Source organism: Suncus etruscus, chromosome 15 (genome assembly GCF_024139225.1).
Source record: "Suncus etruscus isolate mSunEtr1 chromosome 15, mSunEtr1.pri.cur, whole genome shotgun sequence".
NCBI classification, from domain to species: Eukaryota; Metazoa; Chordata; class Mammalia; order Eulipotyphla; family Soricidae; genus Suncus; species Suncus etruscus.
Genome location: NC_064862.1, coordinates 33482312 through 33509996, shown reverse-complemented (window position 1 = coordinate 33509996; position 27685 = coordinate 33482312). Strand labels below are relative to the sequence as shown.

At 45.3% G+C, this 27685-nt stretch overlaps 1 protein-coding gene across 2 annotated transcripts in view; it reads left to right on the top strand.

Annotated features, from left to right (window-relative positions):
* Nucleotides 1-2343: 2343 nt before the first annotated feature.
* Nucleotides 2344-27685, top strand: part of NF2 (NF2, moesin-ezrin-radixin like (MERLIN) tumor suppressor) — a 110594-nt gene continuing 85252 nt past the window's right edge. For both annotated transcript variants that reach the window (XM_049788809.1, XM_049788810.1), the window contains exon 1: nucleotides 2344-2668. In XM_049788809.1, the coding sequence (XP_049644766.1) occupies nucleotides 2555-2668 (114 nt within the window). In that variant the 5' untranslated portion in view covers nucleotides 2344-2554. The remainder of the gene's footprint in view (nucleotides 2669-27685) is intronic.

Here is a 27685-nt window from a genome sequence, read left to right as displayed (position 1 = left end):
AAAAGACAAAAGAAACCACCTCTTGGGACCACCATATGAGATGCTGAGGATCTAACCTGGGTCCATCCTGGATTGGTCTCATGAAAGGCAACCCCCCACCCCACCCCACAGTTATATTATTGCTCCTGCCCTAGGATCACATTTTGCTTGCAGGAAGCCCAGATTCAATCCCTGGCATCTTAGGTTCCACAGAACTGGGAGTAGTTTCTGAGTACTGCTGGGTGTAGCCTAAATAAATACAGGACATTATAATTACCACATTCATAGTTATAAATCATGATGGTTGAAAAATAAATACTATGTGGGAAATGTAGCCCAGCAGTAGCGCACTTGTATAGCAATCTATAAGGTCCAATTCTGCACAAAGAAAGAAAAGTGAAAGGAAGGAAAGGGGAAGGAGAGGGGAGGGAAGTATTTGGAGGGGAGGTGTGGGACTTAAGTGCTTTCTCCCAAAAGGCCGGTTCCCCTCCCTAGCTCACTAGGGATGACCTCTGAGCAAAGTGGCATAGGATATCCCAGGGCAACTACTAGGTGGCCTAAATAAACCATGAGGGATAAAAATAACAGTATGTGATTAGAAAATGGAAATCATTGGGGCTGGAGAGATAGCAAGGAGGTAAGGCTTTTGCCTTGCATGTAGAAGGTCAATGGTTCGAATCCAGACATCCCATATGGTCCCCTGAGCCTGCCAGGAGCGATTTCTGAGCTAGAGCCAGGAGCAACCCCTAAGCACTGCCAGGTGTGATCCAAAACAAAACAAAACAAAAAAATGGAAATCAAACAGCAAGTATACAACAATTATTTCCCCCTTTTTAATCTATAAAAACAAGTTTCAAGAGATTTAATCTTAAGGGCCGAGTGATAAAGTATAGGGCTGGTAGGGTGTGTTTGTCTTGAACGAGGTCAACCTGGGTTCAATCCCCAGCATCAGGTGTAGTTCCTGAAGTGCAAAGCCAGAAGTAACCTTTGTGTTACGGTGTACCCCCATAAAGATTCAACCTTTTGAGGGGGCTGGAGAGTGGGGCCTGAGCTATACGCATAACCAGGAGTTATAACCAGAGCATCAAAGGATGTGACCAAAACCAGACAAAGAAAAGATTCTAATCTAGTCTCCAGGCTTTTCTTTGGTTGGGGAGGGTGCACCCCCGGCTGTGCTTAGGAATTACCCCTTGAGGGCTTGGTGTGCAGGGATCAAACAAACCCATAGGTTACATGCCGAGGCAAGTGCTTACCCGCTGTTCTATCTCTAGCCCTAGTCCTTAAGAACTTGGTGTGCTTTTTCTAGCTTAAATTCCACAATAAACTCCTAAGGTACATATGCTGTTTCTGTCCTTGATAACACTTAAAGCACTTCTTCGAATAAGAAGCAGAAGGATCGGGCCCAGAGAGATAGCACAGCGGTGTTTGCTTTGCAAGCAGCCGATCCAGGACCTAAGGTGGTTGGTTCGAATCCTGGTGTCCCATGTGGTCCCCCGTGCCTGCCAGGAGCTATTTCTGAGCAGACAGCCAGGAGTAACCCCTGAGCACCGCCGGGTGTGGCCCAAAAACCAAAAAACAAGACAAAACAAAACAAAACAAAAAAGAAGCAGAAGGATATAGCATACGTGATCCTGGTCATCATGAGAGATTTAAAAATCTGTGCAAGAATAAAGTTAATAAATATAATTATTGTTAATTTTTTTTTGCTTTGGGGGTCACACTCCTCGATGCTCAAGGGTTACTCCCAGCTATGCACTCAGAAATCACTCCTGGCTTGGGGGAATCATATGGGACACTGGGGGATCGAACCGCGGCCTGTCCTAGGTTAGCAGCGTGCAAGGCAAACGCCCTACAACTTGAGCCACCACTCTGGACCCCAATAAATGTAATTAGTAAGCACCAAGCAGGAATAATCGCCCAGGGCCTGTAACCCGATCTCCTTGGTACTTGTGGGAAGGGCAACATCTCACCCCACCATAGGCCAGACCCTCTTCCCGCCCCAGTCTCAACTACGTGGTTTCCCAGGAAAAGAGTTGCAGGGCCGTGTGTGCGGGTCAACCAGTCTTGCTAGAGGAGGCGTCGGCGGAGAAACAAAAGCCGTCGGAGTGATTTCCGCTGAAGCCAATCACCGCTGAGCTCAGCCCGAGGCGCCCGTCGGTGCGGAACTTCCTATTGGTGGAATTGTTCCGGAGGGGGCGGGATTAAACGGAAAGTCCCGCCTTCTGGGAATTTCCAGCCAATCGGAGCGCCCGGGCGGCAGCCGCCAGTAAGTTAGGTTGGGCTGTGTGTGTAGTCTCTTGGGGGGCCGGAGGGCGGAGCGGCGGGGCGCAAGTTGGGGGGCTTTGGGGAAGGGGGGGACGGTGACAGCCACGCGCGCACGTGCGCGCCGGGCGACTGCGGGGTCCGGAGACTTCTAGCAGGGGCTCGCCCATGCAGGCCTCTGGGGGCCCGCGCCGCCCACACTGCTCTCCGGCCACCATGGTGGCCCTGCGGCCCGTGGGGTTCCTCCAGGGGGGCTAAGAGGGCCGGAGCGCGGGCCTCGGGCGCGAGGGGTCCCGGGCAGTCTTCCCGCACCATGGCCGGGGCCATCGCCTCCCGCATGAGCTTCAGCTCGCTCAAGAGGAAGCAGCCCAAGACCTTCACCGTGCGGATCGTCACCATGGACGCCGAGATGGAGTTCAATTGCGAGGTAACTCCCCACTGTCTCATTTGCAAGCCCCGCAGGGCTGGGGCCAAAAGGGGAGCCCCAGGGAGCCCCCCCTCTCTTCTCGATCGCTCCTGGCCCGGGCGCCCAAGTGTGGAGGTGACAGGCGAGGTGCAGGCTTGAGGGGTCTTGCTTCATGTCATCTCTGGGTAAGGGGGTACGAGAGTAGGGCAGCCCCAAGGAACCAGCTAGGCCCCAAATCCCCAGGTCAGGAGACTTGCTCATCTTTATTTTTCCAGGAGGATTTTTTTTTGCATTTTGAATGAAGGGTTTCTTTCATTCATTGTTTCTGCAATAGGTTCGATGCATCTCTGGGTGGGAAATTCTGGTTTTCAGGATCAGTCCAGTGTTCTTAGCTTCTAACACTATAGATAGAGAGTTCGTTTGGTTTTGTTTTTATAAGGGAGTATGCATCCCAGTTATTAAAAAAAAAAAAAAAAAAAGGTTTCTCCTTTGAATGAAAGGCCAGCCTTGTTTCTCTTTTAGTTAAAGGTTAAATGTTGGGTAGGGTGGCGACTGAACTCCTTTGAGGTTAGAAGTGGCATCTTTGGATACGATTTCCATCAAGTCGTCACTTGTTGAATCTTTTCTAGTGCCAGAACATTGATCCATTTTATTCTGACTGCAATCTTGGGAGGTACGTGTCCCCAAACCGTGTGTCTGGTAAATGACAGCCTGCTTGGGTCAAGTTCTCGGCCAAGACATTCCTACATCTTAAGTCATTTGAGATTGTGCTTCTCTGAGCCCTGGATGATAGGACAGTGAGTAGGGCGTTTGCCTTGCATGTGACCTTGGTTCGGTATCCGGTATTCTTGGTCCCCTGAACACAGCCAAGAGTAATTCCTGAGTGTAGAGCCAAAAGCAACCCCTGAACACTGCTGGGGTGGTCCCATCCCACCCCCACCCCCCAAATAAAAGAGTTTGCTACTCTTGGGCCTAAAAGATTGTACAGCTTGTAGGGGCTTGCCATGATTAGTTTGTTTTGCTTTTGGACCATACCGGTGGTGCTCAGGGGTTACTCCTGGTTCAACACTCAGGAATTATTCCTGGTTGATTTGGGGGACCATATGGAATCCTAGATATCAAACCTGGGTTGGGCAAGTGCAAGGCAAATGACCTATGTGCTGTACTATCACTCCAGGCTTGTCTGGAAGACTTGACTTGAATATGGCCAATCCCTGGTAACCCCCATGGTATGCAAGCCTTCTGGGACTTTGGGCGTGGCCCCAAACAAAACAAAAAAACAAAACAAAACAAAAACTAGAGTACTACTCTGGGTTGTGGAGGCCACCTGGGGGTTAAGGCACTTGCCTTGCATGCAGAAAACCATAATTTGAATCCTGGCACTATATATAATTCCCTGATGTTATGGATGTATGGAACTTAGAAATTTTTGTTTGTTTGTTTGTTTGTCTGTTTTTGGCCACACCTGGCGGCGCTCAGGGGTTATTCCTGGCTCTGCATTGAGAAATTGCTCCTGGCAGACTCTGGAGACAATATAGGATACTGGGGATTAAACCTGGTTCAACCTGGGTTGGCAGCATGCAAGGCAAATGCCCTACCGTTGTGCTATATTGCTTTAGCCCTGGAACTTAGAATTTTCTCATTTATTCTTTTATTTTTTGGGGGAGGGTCACATCCAGCTGTGCTCTGGGGCTATTCTTGGCTCTGCTCAGGTCTGACTCCTGGCAGTATTCGGGGACTCAATTCAGTGGATTGGTAGTATTGAGTTAGGTCAGGGTTTGGCAAATTCTTCCTCTAGAGGCCACATAATGAATACTTTCAGCTTTGGAGGGCAAGACTCTCTAATACTCAATTTTTCAGCTCCTCATCAGGCCCGGACAGCATAGTGGTTGGATTAGGGTGCCATTGACTTGCTTCCCTTAAACACTGATTAAAAGAAAAAAAGAAAAAAGAAAAAAAAAAAAAAAAAAAAAGAAAAAAAGAGGGACCAAATCAATAGCACAGTATATAGGGTGTTTGCCTTGTACACTGCTGACTGGGGTTGGATGCCAGGGCATCCCATGAGGTTCCATGTGGCCATCGTTGCCCACATTTTCCACCAAACAAAAACAAAAACAAACAAACAAAAAAAACAAACAACAAAAAAAAAGGTTTCATGTGGCCTGCTAGAAACAGTTTCTGAGCTCAGAGTCAGTATTTCTGAGCACTCGGGTAAGTCCCAAAATAAAAAAATTAAAAAAAAAAAAAAAAAAAAGGAAAAAGACAATAAAACCTATGGAAATGTCTTAAGGACAGACATTAGTGAAGAAATATCTATTCAAGAAAATTGACAGAAATTTGTTAAGAAGAGAGCCTGGGGGTCCTAAGAAAAAGGTAACTCATGAGGCTGAGCACACATAGGAGTCTGAGTTCGATTTTTGGCACTGCACCCACCATAGGATTAGAAGTAGTTTCCCAGCACCATTAGATTGCCCTCCACCCCTCAAAAACACCACCAAGGGTGGAGTGGTGGCACAGAAGTAGGGCGTTTGCCTTGCACACAGCTGACCTAGGATGGATTGTGGTTTGATCCTCCAGGGTCCCATCTGGTCCCCTGAGCCAGGAGTGATTTCTGAGCGCATTGCCAGGACCGTCACTGGTGGGAAGAAAACAACGATAATAATTCCTTCAAGACAAAACAAAAATGAAAAAGTCTATAGGTATTTGAAGCAAGACCATTTTTCAGTAGGTGGGAGTAAGGTGGGAGATTTTACCTCACTGTTGTTATCTGAAGACAAAGTGGCTTCTTCCCAAGCTCCCAGTCTCCCCCAGAGGGGTCAGACTTCAGCATTTTTTTTTTTTTTTTTGGTTTTTGGGCCACACCCTGTGACGCTCAGGGGTTACTCCTGGCTATGCGCTCAGAAGTTGCTCCTGGCAACATATGGGGACCATATGGGACCCCGGGGGATCGAACCGCGGTTCGTCCTAGGCTAGCGCAGGCAAGGCAGGCACCTTACCTCCAGCGCCACCGCCCGGCCCCAGACTTCAGCATTTTTGCTTCCCTCCCAAGGCTTTTTGTGGCTGAGGCCAAATAAGTAAAGTTGGAAACTTCATTCAGAAATAATTGAAGGTGGAAGTGAAGTTGTAGGCTGCCTTCTTCCAACAAATTCCTACTTATGGAATGGGGCTGTACACTTGTCTTCGTACACGAAAATCTGGACCCCCATGCTCTTGCTTTTACCCTCAACTGGGAGACAGTAGATACAGCCAGGAGAGAAAGAAGACTACAGCACTTCTCCCAACCCCTCCTCCTTAGGATTCAGAGATTTTGGCTGGAAGAAGTAGAATTCTTTAGAGTCTATTTCCTCACAATTTCTTTAGGAGATTTTAAGAAATTCTTTATAATTTCAAGACTTTATTTATAACTGCTGGGAAGTTTATGCCTAAGGAATCTTTATAAAACAGTGGAGATTTTTTTTTTTTTTTTTTTTGGTTTTTGGGTCACATCCGGCAGCACTCGGGTTATTCCTGGCTCTACGCTCAGAAATCGCTCCTGGCACGCTCGGGGGACCATATGGGATGCCAGGATTCAAACCACTGACCTTCTGCATGAAAGGCAACTGCCTTACCTCTATGCTATCTCTCCGGCCCAACAGTGGAGATTTTGTGAGAAAAAAGGCATTAGAAGTTTTGTGGATTTAGTAAAGGGACAGTTAGGCTGTAGGTTGGTCCGCTTGTTTGCAGGCGAGAATGGTATTGAGGGTAACAGCTAGAAAATACCCTTTTTTGTCAGAACAAATATCAAACACTGATCTCAAAAACTTACTTCAAAAGAGTCCCTTTTAGGGTTAGAGAGATACTATAGGGGTTAAGGTACTTGTCTTGAATATAGCCGACCCCTGGATATTTGCATATATATGTATTTTGCCACACCTGGGTTACTCCTGGCTACAAAGCACAACTCAGAAATCTGTCCTGGCAGGCTCAGGGCACATATGGTATGCCAGGGATCGAACGTGGGTCCATCCTCGGTCAGCCTCGTGCAAGGTAAACACCCTAAACACCTACCTGTAATGCTATGCTCTGGGCCCTGCACATTGTTTCTTGAGCACTACTAGGAGTCATTCCTGAACACAGAGCCAGGAACAGCGCTTGAGAACCGTCAGGTGTGACTCTAAATGTTCTCCAAAAAAGAAGAGAAATAGAGCCACCTTTTGTTTGGAGGCCACACCTGACAGTGCCAGAGGTTGAATTAGGATTGACCATGTACAAGGCAAACTTTAACTCTAGCGTCCTGGGGCCGGGAAGGTGGCGCTACAGGTTAGGTGTCTGCCTTGCAAGCGGATGGACCGTGGTTCGATCCCCCGGTGTCCCATATGGTCCCCCAAGCCAGGGGTGATTTCTGAGCGCATAGCCAGGAGTAACCCCTGAGCGTCAAATGGGTGTGGCCCAAAAACCAAAAAAAAAAAAAAACAACTCTAGCGTCCACCAAAGAGTCAACTTTTGATAGGATTAAAACAGATTATATCTCAGGGCATTATTAAAAGTAATAGAATATTATGGAATAATTAGTGCAGTTTAACAGCTGTGTATGATCAGATAAGTGAGGAAGAGAACCCTACTAAAGCTTATCCTGTCATTTAGAGTGAATGTGAACAGATCCAAATTTGTGACTTGTCTTCAAGTCCTATAGGACTTACTCAAGAGTCAAGGACCTTAGGGCTGGAGGGATAGCACATTGGTAGGGCGTTTGCTTTGCTGGCAGCCAACCCAGGAGGACTCTGGTTTGATTTCCGGCATCCCATATGGTCCCTCGAGCCTGTCAGGAATGATTTCTGAGCACAGAGCCAGGAGTGACCCTGAGTGAAACTGCGTATGACCCCCCCCACCAAAAAAAAAAAAAAAGTCAAGGACCTTAACACCACTAGGAAAAGAGTTGGCTAACACAATCAACTTAATTACTAATCAAGCAAGTAACAACATTCTCTGGGGTGAGGGAGTCAATTTTTTGATTTTTGTTTTTTGTTTTTTGTTTTTGGGCCACACCTGACGGTGCTCAGGGGTTACTCCTAGCTATCTGCTCAGAAATTGCTCCTGGCAGGCACGGGGGACCATATGGGACGCTGGGATTTGAACCAACCACTTTAGGTCCTGAGTCGGTTGCTTGCAAGGCAAACGTTGCTGTGCTATTTCTCCAGCCCCAGTTCTCAAATATTTTAAGAACGTAACATGCTACGTAAACATCTCTGAGACCAGTGCAATAGTACAGTGGTAGGTGCTGGCCTTCCTTGTGCACAACCCAGCTTCAATTTCAGGTACCTTATATGGTCCTCCAAACCAGCCAGAAGTCATTTCTAAATGTAGAGCCAAGAGAAAGCCCAGAGTACAGCCAGGTGGGGCCCTCCAAAACCAACCAAAAAAATCCAAGTACATCCCAATAGAAAATTATGAGTCATGCAAAGAAACTGGGAAGTTTAACCAACCCATGTACAATCATGTTCTTTTTTTTTTTCCCAATCATGTTCCTTATAGACAGGATAAAGTTTTGAGAAATGCGTCATTAGGTGATTTCAACATTAGGTGAAGGCTATAGAGTAGTTTACAAACTGAGATGGTAAAGATGATTATACATGTAGACTAGATGGGAAGGTCTGTTGGTATGACCTGCTAAATGGGGTTCATCTTTGACCTTGAGTCAAGTATCTTTAAGAGGTAGATGTCTATAGTGGGAAAAAACTAACAATAGAAATTGCTGGGCTAGGGCCTGGAGAGATAGCACAGCGGCATTTGCCTTGCAAGCAGCTGATCCAGGACCAAAGGTGGTTGGTTCGAATCCCGGTGTCCCATATGGTCCTCCGTGCCTGCCAGGAGCTATTTCTGAGCAGACAGCCAGGAGTAACCCCTGAGCAACGTCGGGTGTGGCCCAAAAACCAAAAACCAAAAACCAAAAACAAACAAAAAAAAAGAAATTGCTGGGCCAGAGTAATAGCACAGCAGTAGGGCATTTGCCTTGCACATGGCCAACTCTGATGGACTCTGGTTTGATTCCCGGCATTCCCATGTGGTCCACCGAGCCTGCCAGGAGCAACTCCCCAAAAACCAAAAAAAAAAAGAAAGAAAAAGGAAGAAATTGCTTGTGAATATACAGTTGTTAAATTTAATAGATGTAAAGGAAGGTAAGAAGAACAAAGCTGGAGGCATCATTTTCTCTGATTTAAACTACATTGTAATCCTGTAGTGATCAAAACAGTATGATATTGACATAACTGTAGATTCTTGAATCTTTGGAACAGAAAAAGAGCTCAGAAATAAATCCATCCATATGTGAAAGAATGAAACTGAGTCACTATCTCAGACCATCCAAAAATAACCCCCAAATTAGAAGTAAACATTGGGCATAAGCTGGTTTCCTTCTCTCTCTCTCTCTCTCTCTCTCTCTCTCTCTCTCTCTCTCTCTCTCTCTCTCTTCCTTCTTCCCTCCCTCTCTCCCTCCCTCTTTCCTTCCTTTCTCTCTCTCTCTCTTTTTTTTTTTTTGTTTTTTTTTTGGGCCACACCCGGCATGCTCAGGGGTTACTCCTGGCTGTCTGCTCAGAAATAGCTCCTGGCAGGCACGGGGGACCATATGGGACACCGGGATTCGAACCAACCACCTTTGGTCCTGGATCGGCTGATTGCAAGGCAAACGCCGCTGCCGCTGTGCTATCTCTCCGGGTCCCCTTCCTTCCTTTCTCACACCCAGAAGTGTTCAGGGGTTACTCCTGACTCTACACTCAAAAAGTGCTCCTGGCAGGCTCAGGGGACCATATGGGATGTTGGGATTTGAACTACCGTGTACTTACCGTATACTTACCTTGCAGGGGAGATACCCCGAACCTGCTAGGAGTGATTTCTGAGCACAGAGCCAGGAGTAACCCCTGAGCACTGCTGGGAATGACCAAAAACCAAAAGAAAAATAAAACAGCTTGGGGCCGGAGAGATAGCATGGAGGTAGGGCATTTGCTTTGCATGCAAGACGGTGTCGAATCCCTGCCAGGAGAGATTTTTTTTATATATATATATTTATATATATATTTTTTAAATATATAAATCTATAAATCTCCTACCAGGAGAGATTTCTTTTTACATATAAATCTTTATTTAAGCACCGTGATTATAAGCATGTTATATGTATGCATGTATGTATGCATGCATGTATGTATGTATATAAATAAATAAATCTTTTAGGAGTGATTTTTGAGCGTAGAGCCAGGAGTAACCCCTGAGCATTGCCGGGTGTGACCCAAAAACCAAAAAAAAAAAAAAAAAAGTTCTATATAGCAAAGAAATAATAAAATAAAAAGATAGTATGTTCAGTGGTAGAACATATTTGAAGATCATATATCTGATAAGAGATTAAGACTCAAAATATTTAAAGAATTTATACAACTCAGTAACAGAAAACAAGCAGTCCAATTAAACAATTGGCAGAAGGTCTGAACAAACTTTTTTTTTTTTTTTTTGGTTTTTGGGCCACACCCGGCAGTGCTCAGGGGTTACTCCTGGCTGTCTGCTCAGAAATAGCTCCTGGCAGGCACGGGGGACCATATGGGACACCGGGATTCGAACCAACCACCTTTGGTCCTGGATCGGCTGCTTGCAAGGCAAACGCCGCTGTGCTATCTCTCCGGGCCCCTGAACAAACTTTTTTAAAAGAAGACATATGCCTCACACTAATAAGAATGGCTGATATCAAAAATAGGATACGTGTTGCTGATGTGGGAAGAATAGACTTTATGTACCATTGTTGGGACTGTACATTGTTGAGTCACTGTGGAATAAAAGAATGGAAGTTATGGGCTGGAGTGATAGTACAGAGGTTAAGATGCTTGTCTTGCACTTGGTTTAATTTCTGGCATCCAATATGGTCCCCTGAAGTTTGCCAGGAGTAATTTTTTTTTTTAATTTTTGGGCCACACTCAGCAGCACTCAATGGTTTTTCCTGGATCTGTGCTCAGAAATCTCTCTTGGAAGGCTTGGAGTATCATAAGGGATGTCGGGGATCGAACCTGGATTGGCTGCGTGCAAAGCAAAAGCCCAATCTGCTGAGCTATCACTCTGGCCCCAGTCAGAAATAAATCTTGAGGGTCCAGAGAAATAACACAGTGGTAGGGCATTTGCCTTGCAAGCAGCTGATCCAGGATGGACGGTGGTTCTAATCCCAGTCCCTGGTGCCTACCAGGAGTGATTTCTGAGCACAGAGGCAGGAGTAATCCTGAGCACTGCTGGGTGTGACCAAAAACCAAAGCCAAAACCAAAAAAAAAAAAGGAATATTGGACCAGAGCAATAGCACAGCGGTATGTTTGCCTTGCAGGCAGCTGACCTAGGACAGACCTGGGTTTGATCCCTGACGTCCCCTATGGTCCTCCAATCACTCAGGAGTGATTTCTGAGTACATAGCCAAGAGTAACCCCTGAGTGTCACCAGGTGTGGCTCAAAAACAAAAGAGAAAAGAAAAAAGGAATATTGTCATTTAGCACTGGAAAAGTTGTTCAACCTTATTTTGTTTTGTTTGGTTTTGGGCCACCCTGGTTGTGCTCAGGGGCTACTTTTGCTTGATGCTTGGGGAACTAAGCAGTGCTGGGGAATCAAAGCCAGTCCATACCCTCAACCCATTATCTCTCTGATTCCCACAATAAAGCTTTTTTTTGAGGGGAGGGGTCATACCCAGCAGTGCTCAGGGGTGGCTCTATGCTCAGAAATCGCTCCTGGCAGGCTCAGGAGACCATATGGAATGCCAGGATTCGAACCACTGTCCTTCTGCATGCAAGGCAAATGCCCTAACCTCCATGCTATCTCTCCAGTCCCCCAGCAATAAAGCTTTTATCAGGGAATTACAAGTCAGATGAATGAGATACTACTGTAGTACAATGAGTATTAGTCTCTAGATGACTAGATCCCCAACAGACCATGCATGAGCTGAAGTATTGGAGCTTAGCTTTAGAGCACTTACCTTCTGTGTGTGAGTCCCTGGGCTTTGATTCCCCAGTGGAGAGAGGGAGGGAAAGAGGTGTGTCAAGGGATGTACTGCTCAAGTGGTAGAGCATATGCCTCCCTAGCACTACTTGGCATGTCCCCACAATAGCAACCAAAAAGGGCATATAATAGGGGCCGGAGCAATAGAGAACAGTGGTAGGGAGTCCGCCTTGCACGCTGCTGACCCAGGACAGTCCCGGGTTTGATTCCCTCCATCCCATATGGTCTCCCGAGCTTGAACACAGAGCCAGGAGTAAAACCCTGGACAATGCAAGATGTGGCCTCCCCCCGCCAAAAAAAAAGCCATATAATAAATGTTGGTGAAATTTGAAACCTCATACATTGCTGATAGGAATGTTAAGTGATGCAGCCACTTTGGGAAAACAAGGTCTGCAGCTTCTCAGTTTATATGTGGCGATGGGATTGCACCTGACTTTTCTGTAGATAAAGCAGTCCTTGGGTCATTTCTCCTGCCCAGCATTCCACTTAATAGGTATCGAATAAAGAGAAATGAAACTACCATGTCTACAGAGATCCATATAAACAAATGCTTATGACAGCATTTATAATAGCTAAAATAGAAACAATCCAAATGTCCTTTAGCTGATGTATGGAGAAACAGAATGTGTATATCACTACAATGGGATATTTTTGGTTAGAAGAAGGAATGAAGTACCAGTATACACTAAAAAATGAATGAAACATAACAGCTTTGTGCTGAATGAAAATCACCAATCGCAAAAGAGAGCATGATCCATTCATATGCAAGTCTAGAATAGGGACATCCATAAGACAGAAAGTAGGTTTGTGCTTAGGACTAGGAAAAGGGTACAGGGATAGGAGAGTGATAGCTAACAAATAAAAAATGCTTTTCGTTTTTCTTGGGAAATTATTACAAATTGGTGCTCGGGGGCTGGGAAGGTGGCGCTAGAGGTAAGATGTCTGCCTTGCAAGTGCTAGTGTAGGACGACGGATCACGGTTCGATCCCCCGGTGTCCCATATGGTCCCCCCAAGCCAGGAGTGATTTCTTTTTTTTTTTTTTTTTACTTTTTTTTTTTTTTTTTTTTTTTGGGTCACACCCGGCAGTGCTCAGGGGTTATTCCTGGCTCCAGGCTCAGAAATTGCTCCTGGCAGGCACGGGGGACCATATGGGACACCGGGATTCGAACCGATGACCTCCTGCATGAAAGGCAAACGCCTTACCTCCATGCTATCTCTCCGGCCCCTACTTTTTTTTAAAATTATCTTTATTTAAACACCGTGATTACAAATATAATTGTACCTGTATGATTACAGTCATGTAAAGAACACCCTCCTTCACCAGTGCAGGATTCCCAACCACCAATTTCCCCGATCTCCCTCCTCCCCACTCCACCCACACCTGTACTCGAGACAGGCTTTCTTTTTCCCTCATTCATTCACATTGTTATGATAGTTTTCAGTGTAGTTATTTCTCTAACTGCACTTATCATTCTATGTGGTGAACTTCATGTCATTAGCTGCACCTACATGGGAGGATAGGGGGAAGTAAGGGTTGGGACTGAGACAGTAAAATATTAGAAATGAGCTTTGTAGGGCAGTATCAAGGTCCCAATACAAGATGGATATTATGGATATATAGAATATATGCACACAATAATATCAATATGAAAAAAAAGAGAAAAAATTTCCACTGACTGTCCCAATATAAACCCGTGCTAGAACAGCCTGCCCTCCTCCCAGAGTGCATCAGGAGCGATTTCTGAGTGCATAGCCAGGAGTAACCCCTGAGTGTCCAAGGAGTGTGGCCCAAAAACCAAAACAAACAAACAAACAAAAAACCAAATTGGTGTTCAGGGGTCTTCCTGCCTTGGTCCATGTTGTGCCAGGGATTCAACTCAATCCTGTGTGTAAAGCACACAAGCCCTTTGAGCTAGCTCTGGCCTAAAAGGTTAAACAATTTGAGAGGTAATAAAATGTTTTGAAATTGATGATGATGATGATGATGATGATTCAACAACTCAAAGTTTGCTGAAAAACATTGGATTATAGTTAAATTGGGGGGGTATTGGTTTTGATTCCTGGTTCTGTGCTCAGGGATCACTCTTTGTGGGGTTCAGTGGACTATATGTGGTGCTAGGGTTCAAAGCCAGGTTGATCTAGTATAAGGCAAGCACCTTACCTGGTGTATTATCCAACACTTAAGTGGTTGGTTTTATTTTATTTTACTTTGTCATTCATACTTAGAGGCCACGTAGTGACAGAGATAAAGCTAAGAATGTGGGCCCAGAGAGATAGCACAGTGGTGTTTGCCTTGCAAGCAGCCGATCCAGGACCAAAGGTGGTTGGTTCGAATCCTGATGTCCCAAATGGCCCCTTGTGCCTGCCAGGAGCTATTTCTGAGCAGACAGCCAGAAGTAACCCCTGAGCACCTCGGGTGTGGCCCCCCCCCAAAAAAAAAGAATGTTGATCTGGGGGTCAGAGAGATAGCATGGAGGTAGGAGGTAAGGCATTTGCCTTGCATGCAGAAGGATGGTGGATCAAATCCCGACATCCCATATGGTCCCCTGAGCATAGAGCCAGGAATAACCCCTGAGCACTGCCAGGTGTGATCCAAAAACCAAAGAATGTTGATCTGGGATTATGACTTAGTGGTTTTAGTGCATGCATGAGGCCCTGGGTTTGATCCCCATCATTGAAAACAAATATATAACCTAAGACCTTACATATACAATTTAGGTCTGTGCTCTGTTACTTATACAACTCAACAACACTGAGTTGTCTTTTTTTTTTTTTTTCTGGGCACAGTAAGTAGTACTTAGGGTTTATTCCTTGTTCAGTGTCCTTTTTTTGTTTTGTTTTGGTTTTTGGGCCACACTTGGTGACGCTCAGGGGTTATTCCTGGCTATGCACTCAAAAATTGCTCCTGGCTTGGAGGACCATATGGGACACCGGGGATCGAACCCAGGTCTGTCCTGGGTCAGCCACATGCAAGGCAAACACCCTACCGCTGTGCTATCACTTCGGCCCCAATTTCCCCAATTTTTTTTTTTTTTTTTTGGTTTTTGGGCCACACCCGGCGTTGCTCAGGGGTTACTCCTGGCTGTCTGCTCAGAAATAGCTCCTGGCAGGCACGAGGGACCATATGGGACACCAGGATTCGTACCAACCACCTTTGGTCCTGGATCGGCTGCTTGCAAGGCAAACACCGCTGTGCTATCTCTCCGGGCCCTCCCCAATTTTTTTTTTTTTTTTTTTTTGGTTTTTGGGTCACACCCGGTGACGCTCAGGGGTTACTCCTGGCTATGCGCTCAGAAGTCGCTCCTGGCTTGGGGGACCATATTGGACGCCGGGGGATTGAACCGCGGTCCATCCAAGGCTAGCGCAGGCAAGGCAGGCACCTTACCTCTAGCGCCACCGCCTGGCCCCCTCCCCAATTATTTAAAATTGTAAAAATAATTCTGTGGGGCCGGGCGGTGGCGCTGGAGGTAAGGTGCCTGCCTTGCCTGCGCTAGCCTAGGACGGACCGCGGTTCGATCCCCCGGCGCCCCATATGGTCCCCCAAGAAGCCAGGAGCAACTTCTGAGCGCATAGCCAGGAGTAACCCCTGAGCGTCACAGGGTGTGGCCCAAAAACCAAAAAAAAAAAAAAAAAAAAATTCTGTATCTCAGAGATTTAAAGAACAGATGGTAAGGCCAAAAATGTGGTAGAATACATGTCTCACATTTGTGAGATTCTGGGTTTGATTCTCAGCACCTCAGAAAACAAAGATAGGGCCAAAGCAGTAGTACAGTGGGTAAGGTGTTTGTGACTTGCATGTGGCCAATATGGTTTGATCTTCAGCATATGGTTCCTCAAGCTCCACCGAGTGATCGCTCTCTCTCTCTCTCTCTCTCTCTCTCTCTCTCTCTCTCTCTCTCTCTCTCTCTCTCTTTTTCTCTCTCCTCTCTCTCTCTCTCCTCGCTCTCTCCTCTCTCTCTCTTCTCCCCCCCCCTCGGTGTCACACATGGTGATGCTCACTCAGGGCTTTCTCTTGGTTCTGTACTCAGGAATTACTTCTGGCTATACTTGGGGGACTATGTGGGACATTGAGGAATAACCCCGGTTGGCCTCATGCAAGACAAGCATTCTACTTGCTGTACTATCTCTCCAGCTCCCTCATTTACAGGCCACACATTACATATAATTCATAGGCCATACAATACAGGTAGATAGCTTGAAAGCAGATAGATAGCTACAGGCCAACAAGAAGCACACACATCTGTACTGTTAGATACCTAGGCTGGACCACAATGATTTGCTGGCCTTCTGCAGCCTGTAGGCCAATGCTCTACACTCCTGTCTTAGATTACTGTTCTTCTCCCGTTTTGCACTTGTGGATCTGACCTGCATACTGTAACAAGGATTAAACACTTCAAATCAAGATATTTTTTGTTTTGTTTTGTTTTTATGGGTCACATCCGGCTGCACTCAGGGGTGACTCCTGGTTCTATGCTCAGAAATCGCTCCTGGCAGGCTTGGGGGACCATATAGGATGCCAGGATTCAAACCATCGTCCTGCCGCATGCAAGGCAAACGCCCTACCTCCATGCTATCTCTCCGGCCCCCACATCAAGATAATAGATCGTGATTATGATACCAGTGCTACTTGGCTTTGAAATAAGGCACACCTAGGTTTCAAGTTAGCTAAACCAGGGCTTCTTAAATTTTTGCCACATGAAATACCTTTCACCTGTGATATTTATATGTGATCTAGAGATATAGAAGTCAACTACATAAAGCTTTCTGATCACTACCCAGAGGTAGCCCTGAATATAAAACCAGGAGTAGCCCCTCAGCACTCCTGTGTAAAATAAATCCCTATCTTGTGAAATTACCCACACACCATATTTCCAACTCCATGTTGGCAGATCGAAGAAGGGTAGCTGCGAAGAATTGATAAATTGGGTTGGAGCCATAGCACAGCAGTAGGGTGTTTGCCTTGTAAGCAGCCAACCCGGGACAGACCCAGGTTTGATTTATGGTATCCCATATGGTCCCCCAGCCTGCCAGGAGCAATTTCTGAGCGAAGAGTCAGGAGTAACCCCTGTGTGCTGCCGGGTGTGACCCAAAATTACAAAATCAAAAAAAAAAAAAAAAGAATAAACCAAGCCAGTCAAGAGAGAGCCATGGAGTCAGTGGCTTCTCACTTTATGATCTCTCTGTGTGCCAAGCCAGACTGACCTTTCTTTATTAAACCAGTACCAATTCAGCCAGATGGGGAGGGTGGAGACGTCCAGATGGACTTTTACATATCAAAAGGCTAGGTGAAAAGGAAAGAAGAAATTGGGGAAACGCCTTTGTTTTGGGTAAATAGCTGGATGTCATCTAACACTCCTGAAAGTGATTAAAAAATTAATTAAAATAAAAATTTTCAGGGGCCTGAGAGATAGCATAGAGATAGTTGCATACAGAAGGACAGTGGTTCGAATCCTGGCATCCCATATGGTTCCCTGAGTCTGCCAGGAGCGATTTCTGAGTGTAGAGTTTGGAATAACCCCTGAGTGCTGCCGGATGTGACCCAAAAACCAAAAAAAAAAAAAAAAAAAAAAAAAAAGAAAAGAAAAGAAAAGAAAATGTTAGGGACTGGAGTGATAGCACAGCAGTAGGGCATTTGCCTCGCACACAGCTGACACAGGATGGGCTGATTCAATCCCCTGTATCCTATATGGTCTCCTGAACCAGGAGTGATTTCTGAGTGCAGAGCCAGAAGTAACCCCTGAGGGCTGTTGGGTGTGGCCCAAAAAGCAAAAAAAAAAAAATTTTTTTTTCTTGGCCCTAGAGTATAGCAAGAAGGAGAGAATTTGAGTGGAGGAGAAACACAAATATGAAAGAATAATGGGGCTGGAGCAGTGGCGCAAGCAATAGGGTGTCTGCCTTGCACGCGCTAACCGAGGATAGACCCAGTTTGATCCCCTGGTGTCCCATATGGTTCCCCCAAGCCAGGAACAATTTCTGAGCACATAGCCAGTAGTAACGCCTGAGCTTCACTGGGTGTGGCCCAACCCCCCCCAAAACCCCAAAAAAACAAAACAAAAAAATATATATTAAAGGATGAGGACCAGGGTTCAAAGTGGCCTCCAGTGCTTTGCTGGTGTTTAAAAAAGACAGAACAAAATATCCAAGCCTAAGACAACAGCAATGGAATCAAGAGACTCAAATTTAACGATCTAAACTTAATATGGGCCTGTTAAACTGACAGGCTGGGGTGGGGTGGTGGTGGTATGGGATGCATTTATGAAACATTAGTGGAGGGAGGTTGACACTGTTGGTGGGATTGTCCCTGATTTATTATATGTCTGAAACCCAACTAGAAGGACTTTGTAAATAACAATTGTTTTTTTGTTTTTGTTTTTGTGTCACACCCAGCAGCACTCAGGGGTCTCCTGGCTCTGTGCTTAGAAATTGCTCCTGTCAGGCCTAGGGGATCATATGGGATGCCGGGATTCGAACCATTGCTGGTCCTGGGTCGACTGCTTGCAATGCAAACGCCCTACGACTGTGCCATCTCTCGGCCCCAACAATGGTTTCAATAAAATAAAATAAATAAATTTTTTTTTTTTTTTTTTTTTGTGGTTTTTGGGTCACACCCGGCAGTTCTCAGGGGTTTTTCCTGGCTCTGTGCTCAGAAATTGCTCCTGGCATGCACGGGGGACCATATGGGACGCCGGGATTCGAACTGGTGACCTTCTGCATGAAAGGTAAATGCCTGGGGCCGGGAAGGTGGCGCTAGAGGTAAGGTGTCTGCCTTACAAGCTCTAGCCAAGGAACGGACCGCGGTTCGATCCCCCGGCGTCCCATATGGTCCCCCCCAAGCCAGGGGCGATTTCTGAGCACATTGCCAGGAGTAACCCCTGAGCGTCAAACGGGTGTGGCCAAAAAAAAAAAAAAAAAAAAAAAAAAAGAAAGGTAAATGCCTTACCTCCATGCTATCTCTCCGGCCCCAAAATAAATAAATTTTTTACTTAGTTTTTTTTCCTTTTTTTTATGAGCCTCAACTGGTGGTGCTCAGTGCTCAGTGAGGGTTATTCCTGGCTCTGCTTGACACTTAGAAATTACTCCTGTCTTTGTGCTCAGAATTTTTTTTTTTTTTTGGTTTTTGGGTCACACCCAGCAGTACTCGGGTTACTCCTGGCTATCTGCTCAGAAATAGCTCCTGGCAGGCACAGGGGACCATATGGGACACTGGGATTCGAACCAACCACCTTTGGTCCTGGATCAGCTGCTTGCAAGGCAAATGCCACTGTGCTATCTCTCCGGGCCCTGTGCTCAGAATTTATTCCTGGCAGGCTTGGGGGACCATAGAGAATGCTGGGGATTGAACCTAGGTTAGCCACATGCAAGGCAAACACCCTACCTGTTATGCTATCATTTCAGTCCCTGCTTTGGTATTTGTCTTTGTTTTTGGTGTTTTTTTTTTTTGGGGGGGGGCACACCCAGCGATGCTCAGGGGTCAGTCCTGGCTTTGTATTCAGGAATTACTTTTGGCAGGATTTGGGGGACTGTATGGGATGTTGGGTATTGAACCCAGGTCATCTGCATGCAAGGCAAGTGCCTTCATGCTGCACTATCACTCTGGCCCAAAGGATTCTTGACTTTACTAAGGTCAAATGTAGGAGACTTTCTAAGAAGGACTCAGTTGCAGAATCAGTGATAGTTAACATATGAGTCATGTTACTTTGTGCTAATGAGTCCCCAGTTTCTTGTTGCAGAGAACGAGGAAATCTTTCTTGCACTCTTTGCTTCATTGCACATTTGGCTTGATGCTTTGGAGGATTTTTCCACTTGAAAGAGTTGATATTTGTCATTTTGAAAAAATGGGTGCTGAATGTAATTTGCCAGGAGGCTAAACAGTTATGTTATTTCTTATCTAGTCTGGAATTTTACTCTAATAATTCAATCTATTAGGAAGAAGAACCAAATGTGAAAAATGTATCAAAATTGAGTTAGGAGTGATTCTAGTACCATCCATTTTGGAAGGAAAGTCTCTTTTTTCTGAAACATTTCCACATACCCAAATGGGTATAAATACAAATATAAATATAAATGGGTATAAAATACCAGCATTATTGATCACTCCAACATAAAAATGGACATAAAGACATTCACGACGAAGGGAACTTTCATAGGGAAATACGGAAAGAAAAATTTTGGTATTCTAAGTTACTGAGTTTCCGATATGCTGGGGATCCAACCCTATTGAGGCACATGTAATGCAAAATACCCTACCTGCTGTGCAATAGCGCTGGCCCTGAGAAATCATTCTTTTTTTTTTTTTTTTTTTGGTTTTTGGGCCACACCCGGTAACGCTCAGGGGTTACTCCTGGCTATGCGCTCAGAAGTTGCTCCTGGCTTGGGGGACCATATGGGACACCGGGGGATCGAACCGCGGTCCGTCCAAGGCTAGCGAAGGCAAGGCAGGCACCTTACCTTTAGCGCCACCGCCCGGCCCCCGAGAAATCATTCTTATTACAAAAGATTACATCTCTGTCCTCAGTGACCTCTGCCATGGGGTTTAAGTAGTGCCTGTGGATGGTATGGGTGCCATGGATGCCACAGAACAGGGGCAGTTGAGAACTGACTAGTTGTGCTAGTGACAAGTGAAGAAGGAAGCAGACCCTGTATTAAGTAGTGCTGCTGTCCATTGGACCCCATGCCTGTTCATTTGTGGAAGGAAAGCTAGGGCACTTATCTGTGTTGGATACCCTGCCTAGGGCTTTATTTTGTTCTCATTTGTGGTGCCAGGAATTGAACCCATTGCTTCACACATGCAATGTGCTCTGTATGCATCATCTCCTTTGATATTCACAACAGAGCCTAATTTATTCATTGAACAGAAATTTACTGAGTCTGCACGTTGGATGGGGCAGTAATTCTGTCATTGACTCCTCTCCTCTCTTCTCTCTTCCTCTCCCCTCCCATTTTCTTTCCTCCTTCCTTTTCCTCCCTCCATCTCTTCCTTCCTTCCCTCCTTCCTTCCCTCCATCTCTCCCCTCCTCCCCTCCTTCCCTCCCTCCCTCCCTCCCTCCCTCCCTCCCTCCCTCCCTCCCTCCCTCCCCCCTCCCTCCCTCCCTCCCTCCCTTCCTTCCTTCCTTCCTTCCTTCCTTCCTTCCTTCCTTCCTTCCTTCCTTCCTTCCTTCCTTCCTTCCTTCCTTCCTTCCTTCCTTCCTTCCTTCCTTCCTTCCTTCCTTCCTCCTTCCTCTCTTCATTTCTGAGTGGAAATGGAGACTGAGTCAAGGTGATTAGGTGCTTAAAGTCCCCTGTAGCCATTGCCTATATTATTCTTGAGAAACAAGAGAACTGGGACAGGTTACTGAATAGGTGGATGGTTCAACTTAATAATGATCAATGAGGCCAGCAATTGCAGATTTGGACAAGACTTTTTGTTGTTGTTGTTGTTGTTGTTGTTTTTTGGTTTTTGGGCTACACCCGGCGATGCTCAGGGGTTACTCCTGGCTGTCTGCTCAGAAATAGCTCCTGGCAGGCACGGGGGACCATATGGGACACCAGGATTCGAACCAACCACCTTTGGTCCTGGATCGGCTGCTTGCAAGGCAAACGCCACTGTGCTATCTCTCCGGGCCCTGAACAAGACTTTTAAGTAAGTGGGGGTAGTTAAACCTAAGTCCCAGTGTCTTAGACAGCAGAGCTGAGAGCAGACTTAATTGACTCATGATACCCCCCCACCCTTTTCTTTTTATGGCCACAACTTAGTGATCATGCTTACTCCTGACTCTACGCACAGGGATCACTCCTTTTTCTGTTTTTGAACCACACCTGGTGATGCTCAGGGGTTATTTCTGACTGCATTCAGGAATCACTCCTTGGGGGAGCTTGAGGGAACATGTGGGATACCAGGGATGGAGTCCAGGTCAGCTATGTGCAAGGTAAAAACCCTATCTGCTGTACTTTCTCTCTGGCCCCCAAGTTGAGAAATTCCTGATGGTCAGATTAAGGAGTTATATTATCAGATGTAGTGGGAAGCTTCAGGTTTTTTTCTAGGAGAATGATTTAAGGTGGTCTCTGTAACTGCTTCTGGCCAGGTATCCCTCTGAAACTTGCATTATCTGGGGAATAGGGCAGAAGTAGGCAGATATTAGGGTCTAGAGACTCGAAAGGTTTATCATGAGGACAAGACTAGATATTAGGATTTTCTGTGACCAGGAATGAGCAGAAGAGCTTCTAGCCCAAGATTGTATAGGTGCCAATGTTCAGGTTTAGTCCTTGTCCCAAGGCAATTTTTTTTGTTTTCTTTTTTGTTTTGTTTTGTTTTTGGGCCACACCTGGTGATGCTCAGGGGTTACTCCTGGCTCTGCACTCAGAAATTGCTCCAGGCTTGGGGGACCATATGGGACACCAGAGGATTGAACCTTGGTCTGTCCTGTGTCAGCTGTGTGCAAGGCAAACGCCTTACCACTGCATTATCACGCTGTCCCCCTCCCCCCCAGGCAACTTTTAGTTGAAACCTGACCAGAGCTGGAATCCGGAGTTTGGAACATTTTCTTATTTCAGGTCTCTGTTCAAAGTCAGTGTGTTTTTGGGCAAAATACCATGGAGAACCCTGAAGTGTTTGGATACCTGGCGAGGTCTTCTGTGTGCCCTTGAGTGCATCCTGTCTTTCCTGCAGGCCTCTGAAAAGTGAGGGAAAAGAAACTTGATTTCAAAGCCTCTAACATCCTATTTCAGGTGATCTCTTTCAAAGAAACTCCTTGCACTCCTCCCTCCATCATATTTTCTTCATCTCAGGCTTTGAGTATGCAGATGTGAGAAAAATGTGCTAGAAGGGGGCCGGAACAGTGGCACAAGCAGTAAAGCATCTGCCTTGCCTTCACTAGCCTAGGATGGACCTCGGTTCAATCCGCCAGCATTCCATATGGTCCCCCAAGTCAGGAGCAATTTCTGAGCGCGTAGCCAGGATTAACCCCTGAGCGTCACCAGGTGTGGCCCAAAAACCAAAAAAAAAAAAAAAAAAAAAAAAAAAGAAAAGAAAAGAAAAGAAAAGAAAAATGTACTAGAGGACATAAGAATATTGCTTATGGGGCCAGAGAGATAGCATGGAGGTAAAGTGTTTGCCTTGCATGCAGAAGGTTGGTGGTTCGAATCCCAGCATCCCACATGGTCCCCTGAGCCTGCCAGGAGCGATCTCTGAGTTTAGAGCCAGGAGTAACCCCTAAGCACTGCCGGGTGTGACCCAAAAACAACAACAACAAAAAAGAATATTGCTTAAGAAACAAGACCCATCACTTTGATGGAAAGGGAATGTCAGCCCAGGTAAAGGCCCCACTATGGCCACCTGCTCCCCAAATGATCTCAGACTTAAGCTTTAGTGGCCACATCAGCAAAATGCAAAGATTAGTGTTTTTGCTTAGAGGATTGTTTGAAAGCTTTAAGGTGTGGGCCTTTAGACACTTAGCCTAGAGCCCAGCAAAAAGAATCACTTGGTAAACATTTAAGTTCTCATGCAGGGGAGTGTGGGACCCTAGGAGGAAGGGGCTCATGTCATAAGAACTGAATTTTTTATTCATTCATCATCTTTGTTTTCTTTGAAGTGTTTGCATATTTTCTGTGCCTTTGTAGTGGTAGATTCGCTAAGTTTGAGTTTGTTCTAAATATAAAGAGGTTTATCTTATGCCTATTCCTATTTAAGGGCCTTCTCTATTGTGCTATATACTGCTCTGTTTTTCAGCTTTGTGTTCACCATGAGGGCAGGATTTTTTTTTTCTAATTTCTGCCAAAATTCTAGTCATTTTGTCCCCAATATGTCATTTTGAAATTTCTGTCTCCCTTTTCATTTTTTTGGGTTTTAGATGTCACACCAGCGATGTTCAACTTACTTCTGGCTCTTGTGGTGGTACTTGGGAATGTATAAGGTGCTGGGGATGAAACCAGGTCAACTATATGTGAAACATTTGTTCTGCTCATTGTACTATCTTTCCAACTCCTAATATTTTTTCTCTGTGATGATTTTCCAGTTACACAAGCTAGTTTTATATTTCTGTTCAAGCATTATCTTGGTGCATATTTTAATTTTTCTGCCACGCTTGGGCTTACTCCTGGCTCTGCACTCAAGGACCAATCCTTGAGTGTTTTAGGGGACCATATGGGTAGGGTACCAGGCATTGAACCTGGATCAGGCTTGTGTAAGGCAGCTGTCCTCTGCTTTGGCTCCAGTGCTTGATTAAAATTTTGTTTGTTTTTTTAGAGCACACCTGGTGGTGCTTAGGGCTTACTTCTGGCTCTGTCTCTTGGTAGGACTGGGGAACCATGTGGGATGCCTGGATTCAAACCTAGGTCAGGAGTGTGCAAGGCCAAGTGCCTTACTTGTTGTAATGTCTCTTCAGCCCTGAGTGTTTATTTCTTATTTATTTTTTTAACTTCTTTTTTGTTTTTGGGTCACACTCAGCGACACTCAGGGGTGACTCCTGGATCTATGCTCAGAAATCGTTCCTGGCAGGCTCAGGGGACCATATGAGATGCCAGAATTCAAACCACCGACCTTCTGCACGCAAGGCAAATACCTTACCTCCATGCTATCTCTCCAGCCCATTTGTTTATTTCTATTTTTAGAAGTTAAACCACGGCCTGGAGAGATAGCACAGCAGCGTTTGCCTTGCAAGCAGCCGATCCAGGACCAAAGGTGGTTGGTTCGAATCCCGTTGTCCCATATGGTCCCCATGCCTGCCAGGAGCTATTTCTGAGCAGACAGCCCCTGAGCACCACTGGGTGTGGCCCAAAAACCAAAAAAAAAAAAAAAAAAAAAAAAAAGAAGTTAAACCACTTGCAGTATTACAAACCTATACAAATGTTTTCTCAGTTCTGCTAATCTTTTTAGCCCGTTGGCGACAAGGCTCCTCTGGTGTGTTGTAGGATTCTGTGTTTCATCTTTCTGTCTATACTTTAATTTATATTTTATTTTTTTTTGGGGGGTTTCGGGCCACACCCATTTGATGCTCAGGGGTTATTCCTGGCTAAAGTGCTCAGAAATTGCCCCTTGCTTGTGGGGACCATATGGGACGCCGGGGGATCAAACCACAGTCCTTTCTTGGCTAGCGCTTGCAAGGCAGACACCTTACCTCTAGCGCCACCTCGCTGGCCCCTCTTTAATTTATATTCTAAATAAAAACCTTTTACTATGTAAATCAGGGGTCTCAAACTCAATTTACTTGAGGGCCGCAGGAGGCAAAGTCGGGGTGATCCTTGAGTGCAAAGTCAGTAGTAAGCCTTGAACGTTGGGGGGTATGACCAAACAACTAAAACAAAACAAAACAAAACAAGATTTCTCTAGGGCAAGGCCACAAAATGTTGTACGGAGGGCCGCAAATGGCCCGCAGACCACGAGTTTGAGACCCCTGAATTGTAAATATTAATGAAGGGTTGGAGCGATGGATGAGGCACTTGCCTTGAATGCAGCTGATCTGGGTTCTATCCCCCTGGTCCTCAGAGTTCTTTCAGGAGTGATCTCTGAGCACAGAGCTAGGAGTCAGCCCTGAGCACTGCTGGGTATGTCCTTAAAACATTAAACAAACAAAAACACCCCACCAAATTTATTATTGACTTGTCCTAACTTCAGATAAAAAATTCTTCAAGCAAATGTTGGGTCACTTGTGACTCTAGGTGCTCGTCCCAATTTAGGAATCTCTCTGGCACCACTAGGTGGGGTCAGAGCACATAGTTTCTGAAAGCATTGAGCATTTTTCCTTTTTCCAACTCCATTCCTATTCTTTATGTCTTTGCCAAATTCATACCTAACTTTGGAAACTTCACAACAACTTTGTTAATGAGTTACGCTGTTTACAGTTTTCCATTCACCTTGCCTTGTTTTTAGTCTGCCTCTTTCAGCAGTTTCGATCATTTAAATTTTAGATACAAAATTTTTTGGTGAGATGCCCAGGATCCATTCCTGATAGTGCTCAAGGGAGACTATGCAGTCCTAGAGATCAAACAGGATTCCTGCAGGCAAAACTTGGACTTTAACCCATTGAACCATCTCCCTGACCCTCTAAAAAATTTAAAATTGAAGCCTGGAGTAATTATTAAACTTCTGGACTAATTTATGGGTTTAAATTTACCAGTGGGCCAGAGAGATAGTAAAGAGAGTACTATCTCGGAGAACACCCCCAGAGAGGATGGGGTATTTGCCTTGTGCAGCTGACCTGATTTTACTCTCCAGGACCCCATTAAAAATGGTCCCCTTTTCTACTAGGAATGTTTCCTGAGCTCAGAGCCAGGAGTAAATCCCAAAATAAAAATTCACCAACCATGTACTTACTGATTTGATATTGAATCTTAAGTATGTTGAAAGAGAAATTGTCATCAACCTACAATAGTTCCCACCCTTTTGCAAAAATTCTTACTAGTCTTGCTCATAATTATACCTTCCAGTGTTATTAAAGTCAGCATCAATAGCATCGATGACCATGAAATTGAATCAAAATGTCAAGCTAGGAACAGAATGCTTAAATTTTCTTTCAGGTTCAGTCCTGAAAGAACTAGTTGTTATTGTGTGTTGTATGCATGTACGTGTGTGTGTGTGTGTGTGTGTGTGTGTGTGTGTGTGTGTGTATCTGGTATCAGGGATCAAACCCAAGGTCTCCTTTATTGTAAGGCTTGCACTCCAGCCTGCTGAGCTATTATTTCTCTGCCATCTAGAAGTTTTTTTTTGTTTGTTTGTTTTGATTTTTTGTTTTGGTTTTTGGGTCACACCGGGCAGCGCTCAGGGGCTACTCCTGGCTCTACGCTCAGAAATTGCCCCCAGTAGGCTCGGGGGACCATATGGGATGTTGGGATTCGAACCACTGTCCTGCATACAAGGCAAACGCCCTACCACTGTGCTATCTCTCTGGCCCTAAAAGTTTTTTTTTTTTTTTTTTTTTTTTTTTTTACTTCTGGAGATTCAACTCCCATGTCTCACACCTGCAAAGCAAATGCTCTGCCATTGAGCCATATGACCTTCAGTCCCTAGTGCATAAATTTGGGGGTTTTGTTTGAAGGACTCCCCTAGCAGTGCTAAAGGGGCACTTGGGGACCAATTTTTGAGGGTGATACAGGGCCTAGTAGTGCAAATCAACGTCTAGGTGCTCAGTTTTAGTTATGCAGTGCTGGGACCCAGCAGAGTCTTACTCAGTGGAGCTAGGCAACCAAGACTCCCTGGAGGTGCTTGGAGCCATGTGGAGTTGATCTTGGGACCTAAATCATGCCAGATGTGCATGCCAGCTCTTTGAATTATCTCCCCAGTCCTCACTTCGGTTCTACACATGCTGGTTTACACAAGTGGATTATGCCCTTGTACTGATCTCCTGTGTCTTTTTCCACCTTGACTAATTGGGGTCACTCGATGGTTCTCAGGTACCTGGCTCTGTGCTTGGGAATCGCCCATAGTGGTGCTTGGAGTATCCTACCAATACCCAGGGAAAATGGTGTGGGGTCTGAAGGTTTGGGGTCCTGTTCGGGGACTGTTCTTGGGGGAATCAAGTCTACATCCAGCGGTGTTAGAGTGGGATATAGGGAGGTCTGCATGCAGTCAGGGATCATGCATGCAAGGCCTCACTCTCTTCCTTTGGGCAATTTCCCCAGCTCCTGAGGTGTGCCGGGAAAAGAGGAATTTATCAGTTGGATAATACTTAGTCATGGGTTGTATTTCACCGTTAGTTTTACCTTTGGTTTAAACATTGAAATTTTCGCATTGTATCTCCATGCACTGCATTTACTATTGTTTGCTATTCATAGCTCTCTGCATAATTATTCTTAATATTTCAAACATTTGTAATCATTGTTAATTGCTGAATATCAACAGTGTGCTAAGTGCTAAGAAAAACTTCTATTTTTTAGCAGTATTATAATTAGCATTTTTGTTACATTAGAGAGTTCATTATTATACAGCCAACTCTTGATTATTAGGAAAAAGGAACATGGCAGTCGTGAGTAAGAGAAGAGAACATATAAATTAAACGTTAAGAGGCATTTACATCCTGGAAACAAATTTAAGATATAGAATGGGATGTTAAAGACTTCAAAGAAAATTCTTCTA